This window comes from Lactuca serriola, chromosome 8 (assembly GCF_051521515.1).
Source record: "Lactuca serriola cultivar US96UC23 chromosome 8, Lser_US96UC23_V15, whole genome shotgun sequence".
Lineage (NCBI taxonomy): Eukaryota > Viridiplantae > Streptophyta > Magnoliopsida > Asterales > Asteraceae > Lactuca > Lactuca serriola.
Window position 1 is genome coordinate 256,783,773 of NC_136415.1, and position 12,532 is coordinate 256,796,304.

At 34.3% G+C, this 12,532-nt stretch overlaps 1 protein-coding gene across 1 annotated transcript; it reads right to left on the reverse strand.

Annotated features, from left to right (window-relative positions):
• Nucleotides 1-9,106: 9,106 nt before the first annotated feature.
• LOC145068045 (uncharacterized) lies at nt 9,107-11,253 on the reverse strand. Its single transcript, XM_079015043.1, has 5 exons — nt 10,944-11,253; nt 10,116-10,888; nt 9,875-10,027; nt 9,548-9,797; nt 9,107-9,432 (listed from the first exon to the last, which is right to left on the reverse strand). The coding sequence occupies exons 1-5, from the start codon at nt 11,251-11,253 to the stop codon at nt 9,107-9,109; spliced, it is 1,812 nt and encodes a 603-aa protein (XP_078871169.1).
• Nucleotides 11,254-12,532: the final 1,279 nt, after the last annotated feature.

Sequence of the window (12,532 nt, forward strand, 5' to 3'; positions counted from 1 at the left end):
CTATCAAAAAAGATTTTTTTGAACATATGAAACTCATTAATGATCTTTCAAACCAACAAGCATGTGATGATCTTCAAGCTTAGATGCATGATGATCAAAGTTTGTTGTTAAAAGCTTTCAAATATGTTCATAAAAGATTTATTACCAAATAAATACCTAAACTTATTTTCTGTTCAAATGATATCTTTCCCAGAATCCAACCAACAATATAAGATGATCTGCAAAATTTCATAAAATAATTCGTTTTTCTCGAATTATTATAATTAATGCAAGAAAATAGGGCAATAAATCATATAAAATACTTTTTGTGCTCTATAAATCCTAGTTAAATTCTTGGATGACCCCTACGCTAAATAATGACTTCTCAATAAGTTTCATCGATTTTTGTTATTTTTTAGTGTGGTTTTGAATTTTCTTTGTGTTTAGTCCCAATAAATCATAAAACCGCTTTAGATAATTTTAAAAGGGTATAAATAATTTTCGCAGACTATAATCTCTGTGGAAGACTTAGAAGAATATTTACATAATTTTTCATAATGCATTCCTATTTTTCTCCGATTTTTGTATTTATAATGGCCTAAAAATAGAATAAATAGTTCTGCTCATCCAAAATTCATGACAATTTACCAGAACACCTTTTAGTACATGCGGATGCTACATAAAATTTTTGATGATTTTTCTCTTCTGTATACTATTTTTCTTCTATTTTCCCAAGATTTAATACACTTAAACCCAATTTTTATTAGAAAAAATACACAAAAATCATAAAATTGGGTTAAACAGTTTATAAATTCTTTTAATATTTTTCCCAGCTTAATAATGTTTAATAACAGTGTTACAAATATTTTGGGCAATTTTAGAAACTATTTTCTATTTATTTCAATTTTTATTAGAATAAATGCTCAAAAATCATAAAATTGGGTTAAAAAGTTTAGAAACCAATTTGTATATTTGTCCCAGCTTAAGTATGTGTAATTACATTACTATAAAATGTTTGGGGTATTTTCTAAACTGATTTCTATTTTTCATGAATTTGTATCTATTTAGAGAATTAAATATAAGAAAAATGGTTATGCATATCTATAATCCATGAAAATTTATCCGGAAGTCTCTTAATGTAGTTAGAACCAAAATCTGAAGTTTGGTAAATTTTATTAATTGTATAGTATTTTTCATGATTTTATGGTTATTCAAGAAATTAAAATGGAGAAAAATAGGTAGACAAATCAAAAATTCAAGAAACTTTATCTTGAGGTCTTTGACTTCAATTAAAACTGAAATGCAATGTTTGAGAAAGTTTAGAACTTAACTGATTTCGTTTTTGAATATTTAATCATTGGAACACCTCTTAAAATGTTAAATATTAACATTTCAATAATGAGAATTTTCCACTTAAATTGTTATATAACAATTGATTCTTTGAAATTTAATTTCTACAGAAAAATGTTTATAACTTATCAGTATTAAAGTTTGACACAATATTGACATAATTCTATTGTAGTAGTAAGTATACTAGTGCTAGATTTCGATTAGAGACTCATTAGTGTGTTACATCGTGTAGGAATTGATAGTGGTACAAGTGGATCGTAGTTGAAGGCACCATTTGCATCACCTCAATGCATATTGTGAGTATTCACGACTCCCCCTATTTTTGGTTTTTATGCTTTGGGGTGGAAAAGCATGTCCTAAAATATTTATGTTCGTTGTATTTAATTTGACTTGTATCAAACTTGGTTGTTATATGTTGCTATGTATGTGTATGTTATTGTTAGTTCATGAGGCCTTATCGCGTTTAAGTCCCTGGAATCAGTTCACATAACTCATTTGAGCCTATGGTTATTATAGATAACGCTATTAGGAGGTAGACAGCTCCTCACTCGCACGATTCACTTAAGTACATTTTACCATATTTCCCTATGTTAGCAATAGACATAGAAGAGGGCACCCTCGATCATTAGGCTTGGGTTGTGAACTCATGGTATAATCATTATGCACATACGAACCTTGTATCTCGTTTTAGCAACAAACTTTATTTCCAATGAGAATATGAACGTTGCATCTTTTTTTTGGGCAACATACTTTATCTCTCATGATGACAACAAAATTTGTTTATGTAAACTTATTTACTCATTTGCAATATATTTCTATTTATGGAAACTTTATTTCCCATGAGAATATGAACGTTGCATCTTATTTGGGCAACATACTTTATCTCTCATGATGACAACGAACTTTGTTTATGTAAACTTATTTACTCATTTGCAATATATTTCTATTTATAGAAACTTTATTTCCCATGAGAATATGAACGTTGCATCCCATTTGGGCAACATACTTTATCTCTCATGATGACAATGAACTTTGTTTATACAAACTTATTTACTCATTTTAACAATATACCTTATTTATGGAAACTTCTATAAAAACTTTGATTACGATTCATGAACCAATATTATTCTTAACCTGTGAGTACTCACCAACTATTTTTATAGTTGACGCTCGTTTTACATGCTTTTTCAGGAATCATCGAGTAAGTGGCATGTAGGGACACATCACTTTTAGGAGCATTCACATGTGTTGTATTTCAGTTTACATTGTAATTTCTTTTAAAATTTTGTTCAAACCTATTGTAAATTTGTAATGATTTTTAAATTATGATTGGTGTTGTCTTTTAACTTTTGCTATAAAACCCTTTATATTGCCACGCCTCGTGTTTCCGCTTTAGCGGGGTGTGACAATGCCCTTCAAGTTTGTGACTGGGATACCGATGATCACAAATAAGGTGTGAATAACCATGCAAATTAGGTTGGTACTCTCGATGTCATTAATCACCTAATCAATGTGTCGGTTAACCACACACGCTCCATTGATCAATGATAATTTACGAGAAACCCATTGACATCCTTCATTAGTCCACATTAGTATGCCGGTTAACCACACACGCTCCACTAATTGATCAATAAGGTGCAATGTGCAATTTCATGGGTTAGCATCAAATTCACATTTTTTTCTAAAGTAACTAATATTGGGAATTTATACGACATTTAGTTAGTTTATATTTCATTATACTTTTAATGAGGATTAATAGTCCTACCAAACCCATTTGGCTAATGACACTCCACTAGTCAAGAGTGCGATGGGTAAGAATGTATACCCAATGGCGGTCATTTTATAGGCCGTTTCCTTAAACACCTCTTATAGACCAGCTTCGTGAATGAGACCTACTAACGGTAAGACTGACTTTTACTTATACATATATAATATATTAAACTTTTAATTTTATGTAGTATAAGGGTGTATTTTACACATTTAAAATACTTGGTGGTTTAATTCTATTAATAATCTATACTCTTAATTTAATTAAACTTAAACCATGTTATTATGGATTTATTAATCTTCTATTTTAATTAAACATTTAATTAACTTAATAAAATCCATAAGAGGTCATTTAAACTATTCAAAAACATCAAGGTTCTAAACATAAAATTCAAAATTAAAACTATTTAATTAACTTTTAAGTTATGAACCCAAGAGTTGCACCTTTTGACAACTTTTCAATGTTCCATAAATGTGACTTTTAACCTTTCAAAACTTAAGGGCAGTTTTTGTAACTCTTGAAAACCTTTTGAGTTTCAAACTTGATGACAAGATTTGTAACTCCATAAAAAAAACTTTTGAGTTCAAAAACTCGATGGCAAATTTTTGTAACTCCTAAAAACAATTTGATCAAATTTTAAAACCAATAATATAATCATAATTTTATCTTCTACAAATTTGAATTAATGCAACTCTTAAAGCAAGATAACTCCAAATCAAAATATTACAAACAACTGGCTTATCATATAAACTAGTAATAATTTCATGATTTGACAATTCAACTTTTAATTGGATGGGATAACAATTACCATATCAGAAAGAACAGATTTTATGATACAAAATAGTTGAAGGTAATGATCCAAATCCAATTCTGGCAAAAAAAACCCGAAAATCTGTCCGCAAACTGCTGAACTCGTCGAGTCAAACAATGGACTCGTCGAGTTCAAGAGTGGACTTGTCGAGTTCACCTTGGCAGAGTGCAAATTTCCATTTTTTTAGCTTTGAACAATTAACCAATGCAACTATGTAACAGAAAACTACCCATGGATCTTATACCATTGTTGGGTTTTATGTACTCTAACATCCCTATGGTGCACATACAACCATAATGATTTGGATCTAAGTTTTTCTCTAGTTATACATGCAAAAAAAATTTCCAAAGCATGAAACCTACAATGAGCATAGAATTTGATATTTGAATCATAAAATTAGTTAGAAGATTACCTCTTGTTGTAGCTTGATGTATTTGGCCTTTAAGAACTTAGCACCTCAAGTGTGATGCCTCTAATAAGTCACAAACACTACCAACAAGTGGAGGATAATGAGAGAGATTCTACGCACCAAAATTCGGCTATAGTATCTCCAAGATCACTAGTCTCCAATTTTAGGCCAAGGGGTTACATATATATAGTGTAAAATTCCAAGGGTTACTTGTAAACCCTAATTCATACATTTAGGCTTGTAATGGACTAACACATTATGGACTCTTACATAAGCTTATCCCATTAATAATCAATCATGGATTATTAGCCCAACCTATATGTATCATTGATTTACAAAATCAGCTTCCGTTTATTTAATTAGTCTCTTTTGATCACTAAATTTATTACAAATTAATTCTTGATCAATACTAATTAAATAATGTGATTTCTCAATTAATATATTGTACTTATAATATATAACTAAATCACAAATAACCTCTTTCTCAAATATCCTTCCTATCAAATTGTTCTGGTAAAGGCAACCCAAAAGGACCATGCTACTCTCGGGTCAAGTACATACCAATTATAGTTATGGGCTTGGACACCTAATCCAACACATCTAAAATGCGTTCAGCTCTCAACCTATCTCTCCCACATGAGTTTCCGATACGGAATGATTTAATGCGTCCAAGGACATTGTCAATATCCTCTATAAGGGAAGGTACATAACATATGGTAATCGGCATGGATGGTGATGGCTTGTATGGATTCTTACACTCCAATGCCTTCATGGTATCATCCTCGTATGGAGCAACCCCCAAGGAACATAATAGTTTCATTGCAGCTGTGAAATGTCCATCTGCAACCTTACGGAGACATTGTCTGACATTCATGCCGCCCCGTGCTCTCTTTTCCTGAATGTACTATTCTTTTTCCCTTGGTGCTCCAGCCTTGCATTGTCAACCAAGTTTTTAACAATCTTGGTATTACCGCCTTTAGTACCCCAAGTAGCTAATGTGCTTACAATACTACGATGTTGCAAAGACTTCTTGTTCCCAGACCTACTTCCCTGCCTATTCTTGGGTATGAACACCTGAAGAGTACACCTAGGAAGAATTAACAATGTAACCCACGCTTCAATGAATCCAGGATGAATAGCCACCTTGGAAAGGGTTGCTTTCAAAGCCTGAGAGAAAGTCATACGACAATTATGAGGGATGCCTTTGACTGTGGTGATAGGTCGCTTAAACACACGATGAAGGGGTTGATCATCCAACACCAACCCTTCATTGAGGTCGGCCTCCGGTTCATTGGGTGACATCTTTTGAATACCAACAATATGTCCGCTCATTTCATCAACCTCACCATTAAACTTAACAAGACTATCTGAGTGGCGACACGAGTGGTTTAGGGCATGTAGACTTATACAATCCCCGCATATCCATTGACCAAACTCCTTCAATGTTGCTGCCACTAACATAAAAAAATCCATGGTTTAAAGAAATAGCCTCTCGCAATAAAGCTCTACACTCATCCGTAGGGAGGTGCAAGCTCTTGATATGAGAAATCATATGAGAAATCCCCTTACCGCCTACTTCACCGTTCAGGCAGCAATGAAACCCTCGAAAAGGACATGCCCAAGTTCCACTCATATATGTATGAGAAGACGCCATAAACACACAAAAAATCTTATTAAAGCCTCAAGGGGAGGCTCGAAATGAGAAGCAGAAATCCAAAGTAAATGTGAGACTCCAACAAAAGGTTGGAGTGCACAATGAAAAACAACACTGAGAAAAGACTCTACATCTTCTTGAGTACTAAAATTGTTGCAACACTTGAAAACCTCATTTAGACATTTTATCGAACACCTAGGAGTAGGGTCAACGGTCTCCGGTGTTGTTGTGGGGGTGTGATGGTCTCCGGCCGATGGCTTCATAAGGGAGAAGGCGACGAGCATGGAAGACGAGTTGGGAGGTCTTGTTATTGTATTAATTTTCCATAAATAGCATACACTGTCATTAACTACTTCTAAGCAGCCAATTTAGAAATGTTTTGAATTGATCTTTCAAAACCAAGCAACCAGGGTCCGCCCGATACATGGGCGAATTGGGCTTAGGCCCAAGGAAACATATTTATAAGGGCATCAAAATAGTCCAGCTGTCTAATATATATAATAATGATAGCCCAAAAATTTAGCCCACATCTTGTTATCTCTAATCAGTTTACAGATGAGAAAAAAAGTAGACGCGCTGAATAATCATCCATCGGACGCTTAGAGAAACCAACCGTCGCCTCGTGCTTAGAAACTCATTGTCGTTCGCCTTGTTCTATGGGACAAATCAATGCCTGCCTGGAATACCTCTTCCATAAATCAAAAGTAAGAATTGCTTTCTCTATTTTTCACGTCCATTAACAAGTCCATAAATTGATTTTATGTAGATTTGATTTCTCCCATTGAACAAATCTTAATTTCTTAGTATCAGTCGACACTTAGTCCTGATATTAGCAGAAAATTCTCTAATTGGGCCCGATTTTAAGGTCTGATTTTGTTTAATCTGACACATCATAGCTGATTCTGAAGTTCTGATTTAGCAATTCACTGATTTGGGTGTGATTCATTTCTCGTTGGTTGTTTCAGAGAATCAGAAATTAGATTTAAGTGGTGAGTTCATTGTTCATTTGAAATCTATGTTTATTTAGGTTTGTTTAGAAATCTGATTACTTTCTAATTTATCTAAATTTCTCTATTTGATTATAGGAAAAAAGAGTGCAAGTCTCAAAGAGTATAGACTTATTCGAAATTTGTGTTTATTTAGTTTTTTTAATGTGAATAATATGTATTGACTTCTCATTTATTGGAATTTGGGTTTGTATTTTTTGTATCTGATTTCTTTATTGTTTTGGAAATCAAATTTGGGTTATTTCTCTATTGTTTTCTCCACGTTTGAGCCCTGAAATCATATTTGTATTTGATTTCTCTATTGTTTCATCAAGAAATCAGATTTGTGTATGTTGTTTCAAAAATCATATTTTAAGATTTTGGTGATTTTAAATTTGTTTATGTTTGTGCTCAGTATTTTCTATATAACACCCTTTCTAATATTTGTGTTTATTTACGTTTGTATTTTAAGATGTGAAGCAGGAGTATTATTTCTGATTTTGTTGTCTTCATAATTTAGATTTGGGTTTGGTTGTTTCCGAAATCAAATTTTGGTTAGTTTATCTGATATTTGTGTTTATTTAGGTTTGTTTCAAATCTGATTAATTTCTTAGGGTAAATTACACCGTTGGTCCCTCGTGCATATGCCAGAAAGTGTGTTTAGTCCCTATTTCCAAAATTTAACTCGGGCAGTCCCTCGTTGTTATTTATCTTTCACGGTTAGTCCCTATGCACATTAATTGTCAAACGCTTCCGTTTAAGCTACCCATGTGCCTTGCATGCAGGGGCATTTTTGTCTTTTTAGGGTTTGTGTCCATTCTTAATGTCGTTACACCTTAAATCTTATAAAACAGTGCAACCCTCTTTTCCTCTGCTATCCTCTCCTTCGTCTCTTCCCCTTGTTCGATCGATTTCTTCCAAATAGATAACAATGATCAATATTAAATGCAATTGTGGAGCCACTGCAGTGATTCGCACATCTTATAGCAAAAGAAACCCTGGGAAACTCTACTATGCTTGTACAGTAAAGGTAAGGTTAATGATTTTAATTTCGGTCTTCATCTTCTCTAATTTTTCCCTAATTCTTCATCTACTTTAATTGGTTCAGGGACCATTATGCAAGTTCATAGGATGGGTGAATGATTATGATCAAGACTGTGATTGTATGGCGTTTAGGATGAAACTTGAAGAACAAAATCACAAATTGAAGCTTTACCTAGTTATTAGCTAGGTTTTTTTTGTTTCAGTCCTTATATATAAAGTGTAGGTTTAGTAATGAAGTTGTTAGTATTTTTTATGTGTATTTTGTATTGTAATTTGCATTAAGAAAAAACCTTCAATTCCAGTTAGAATATGTTGTGTAATCATAATGTGGTGTTATCAGTTGGTGTTCACATTTAATGAAAATGTGGTATTTGCAACATATGCAATATACCATTCAATACATGTAGCATCCAATATAGCAATAGAAAAGGACAAAACTTAAAATATCCAAGATAACAATTTACCATTAACTTATAGGGACATCCAAAATAACAACTTAGTGTTATGGCTTATAGATAGTTATCCTAGATAGCAACAAAGTATCAAAATACAAAACATAACAACAAAGTAATATGGCAATAAATGCCTAACAAAAACATAGTTATCCTTCATGATCATGATACCAAACTACAAATTCTCAAAGCATGGGGCTTTTTCCCTTCTTCCTAACTCCTTTTTATACACCATCACTGCTACCTGCTGCACCTTCTCTTGTTGTATTCCCTGCCGCACCTTCTCTTGTTCCATTCCCAGTCTGTGATTGTCCCTTGCAGGTCCTTCCATTATGGCCCACATTTCCACATTCTGTGCATGTTACAGATTTCTATTTTGTGGACACTCCATCATCTTCTGTTGCAGATCTTCTTCTCTTTTTTTTTTGGTCAGCCATTAGGGACACGATACTTTGGTGGTATCAACTTGGTAGGACATGTGCTTTTTTCCCACAAAAACCTCCCATTAATAGGTTCAACTTTGAAGACATACATTTATTTCCAAGTCTTGAGCCAATATGTTGGGTGAACCCATGTCTCAGGTATTCCAACATTTTCATTGTTGAGCCTCATATCCCATATAGCTGTTATACTATGTTTGTAGGGTATGCCTGTCAGTTCCCACCTGTTACATGAACAAGTTTGTTATTGACCACATACTGATTAGTACCTTCACTTGTAACTTGGTACTTCCCATTGCCACAGAACACTGCCCTACACTGTACTGCCCTTTCTTTAATTTTTTGAAGGCTCTTAGTGGCTGTAGGAGTTAATGGGTCATTAGCTTTGTCAATTTCTTTTTGAACCATGACAATTTTCCTCATGATATACTCCCTAATAAACTCCAAGCAACTGATAATTGGCTTATCACGACCCTTCACTATCTTGCTATTCAAACTCTCACACATATTATTCAACAAAGCATCACAATGTGCCCTCCCTAATAAAACACAACTGTATTAGATTATATTTAAAAATTATACACTTATAAACATAATATTATATACCTGAGAAGTGGGATCTGGACCAGTCCTTATAAACATAATATTATATACCTGAGAAGTGGGATCTGGACCAGTGCTTAGGTGGAATAGAATTAAGCCAGTCATATGCTTCATTGTTAAGTTTCTTTAGTTCTTCCATGGCACTGTTGAATTGTGGTGTGGTGGTACATGTTGCACAATTCCAAAGACAATCCGTGAATTTCTTGCCCCTCCATTTACGTTTCATGTTCTCATGAAGATGCCTTAGGCAATATCTATGCTTTGCTGCTGGGAAAAGTTTCTCAAGTGCAGGCAATAACCCCTAAATCATTAAAAGAGTGAAGTTTCTTATTGAATTGTAAAACATGCAAGTGAAAATGAATGGAGAACATTATTTACCTTCTGTTTGTCTGATATGAAAGTGATGTTGGAGTTTGCATACAAACCAAGATCATCTCCTAAGTTAGTTAAAAACCAGGTCCATGAATTAAAGTTCTCTGCTTCAACAACTGCATATGCCAAAGGGTATGTGTAATTGTTCCCATCTAAACCCTGAATTATCATGTCAAACATAGTAATAAGCAAACAATTAACTATGGTCAAACATTAATCAAATACTAAAATATGATTATGCACATACCACTGCTGTGAGGATCATACCATGGTATGGACCCTTCATGAATGCACCATCAAGCCCTAGTAAATCTCTTTTCCCTGCTGCAAATCCAATTTTCAGTGGACCAAGACAAATGTATACTCGTTCAAATACCCTGGTCTCAGATGCATAACATGGTTCACTTTGCACTTGAAGTTCGACTGTGGTGTTTGGATTTCTACTTTGCACCTCCTGTAAGTAGTCTCTTAGACATGAGTAAGCAGCAAAACCTCCCCTAATTGATTCCAGGGCTTTCGTTTTCGCCCTATGAACTTTCATGTCTGACAATCCAACTTGGTATTTCTTCTCAAGCATCTCACATAATGCTCTAAGTGGTATTTCTAGGTTTGACTCCACTGTGTCAATAATCTGTTCATAGAGAAACTTGTAGTTGCATGGCCTAATTTTCCTTGTTTGAAGGCATGTATGTTGCTTTTCATAGGTCTTAACAGTCCAGTTAATGTCTTTTTTCCACTTACTCACTAGTAGGACCCATGAGCATTTATGAATAAAACCATCTTTCACTTTCTTTTTCTTTTGACTTGGTCCCACTTTGTCATTACTTTTGCTGGTCCCACCTGTTTCTAATATCCCAAGGTTTGGTATTGTCCCTTTACAAACCACTCTAATCCTGTTTTTGTCATTCTTGACGAAGTCTAACTCCCTTCTACTCTTTATGGAATGAAGATAAATTTGTTGTTTAACTTCCTTGGCTGTGCTAAAATTTTGGTGGATGTAAAATGGATCTTTGACAGCATCTGCTTCATTCTTATGTGCTCTTTGTAAATCTCTTATCTTCTTCCTTTTTTTTACTAGCTTCACCCTCATCTGGTGAAGATGCAGATACAAATTCTTCAGTTTCTATAACCTCTAATTCTTCATCACCTTCTATTGCTTCATCTCGATCATCAGGAAAACTTCCAACCCACTCCACCTCTTTGTCAATGTTGAGGTGAAAGTTCTTCATATTAACCTCTGGATCATCTACCAAATTATCTTCATCGACTATGTAATCACTATCTTGACTGTCTTCACTATCTTCATTGTCATCACTATCATGACCGTCTTTACTAGCTTGACTATCTTCACCTGCTTTTTCACTATTTGGTTCATCTTGTTCCATAGGAGTCCCACCTCAAATGTATCATCCAAACCATCAACATTAGGACATGTGCTTCCTATCATTGGTTCAGTCAAAGGGCTTTCAATTCTTGGTATATAGGCAGGGGTTGACTCAACTGTTTCACTCAATGTAACAAGGGGTTGTTCTAAGGTTGTTTCAGGTAATGTACTAGGGGGTTGGTCCATAGTTTCTACATTCTCAAAAACAGGGGCTTCTTCACTAGGACAATCCCCTGAATTTGACCATGTCAATAACAAGCTTTTACGACAAAGGGACTCAGAAATTTCGTGTATCTTTATCTTTGCAGGGTTTGGGGACATTTGATACGTATGCAGCTTGGTTTCCTAAAACTCTGTACACACTTCTATCACCTTGTGTTCATAAACGTATGACCAAAAGTGGTTTATATCTTCGTCACAACCCAAAATCTAAATCCTAGGTTGTTCGTTTGAAATGATAGTAAATACTTTTACCTGGTTCCACACAATCAAGCAATTCCATTATCTCGTCCATATCATGCACCGAGAACAAGTCACTATCAATGCCATAAATATATTTCATCTTCCCCTTTATGTATTTGCGGCCTAGAAACTTCGTAAAAACTCCACCATAGTTCAATCGTATCGAGAACATAGATGGATTGTCAGCTGCGAACCCAAAAAAAAAAAATAATAAATAAATAAATTACCTTTTAGGAACGTATAATGGATGATCAATTGAAAATGTAGAAAATTTTACCGTATGAGCTTTGGAGATCGTATTCCTCCCATTCTTGCCTAATCCTCCAGTTCACCATCGTAGAAAACTAGGGTTTTCTTGTGCAATGCTAAGGGTCGACGGAGGATGAAATGAGAAATGATCGGTTATCGAAGTCGCGCCATAATGGTTCATGTATACAAACCCTGAAAAGACAAAAATGCCCTTGCGTGCAAGGCACGTGGGTAGCTTAAACGGAAGCATTTAACAGTTAATGTGCATAGGGACCAACCGTGCAAGATAAATAACAACGAGAGACTGCCCAAGTTAAATTTTGGAAATATGGACTAAACACGCTTTCTGACATGTGCATGAGGGACCAACGGTGTAATTTACCCAATTTCTTATGTACCTGATCTCGTAAAAGGGATTATTGACGATGCAAGTTACGGTTGCTGCTTCCGCAAAAGGAAGTTTTTCAAATTTGAAAGCTCTTGAAATCATATCTCCAAGGTACCATGACTCAAGAAAGATAAGAAATATTGAATGGATTAGAAATTTTAAGTATTGAAAGTCATTGTTT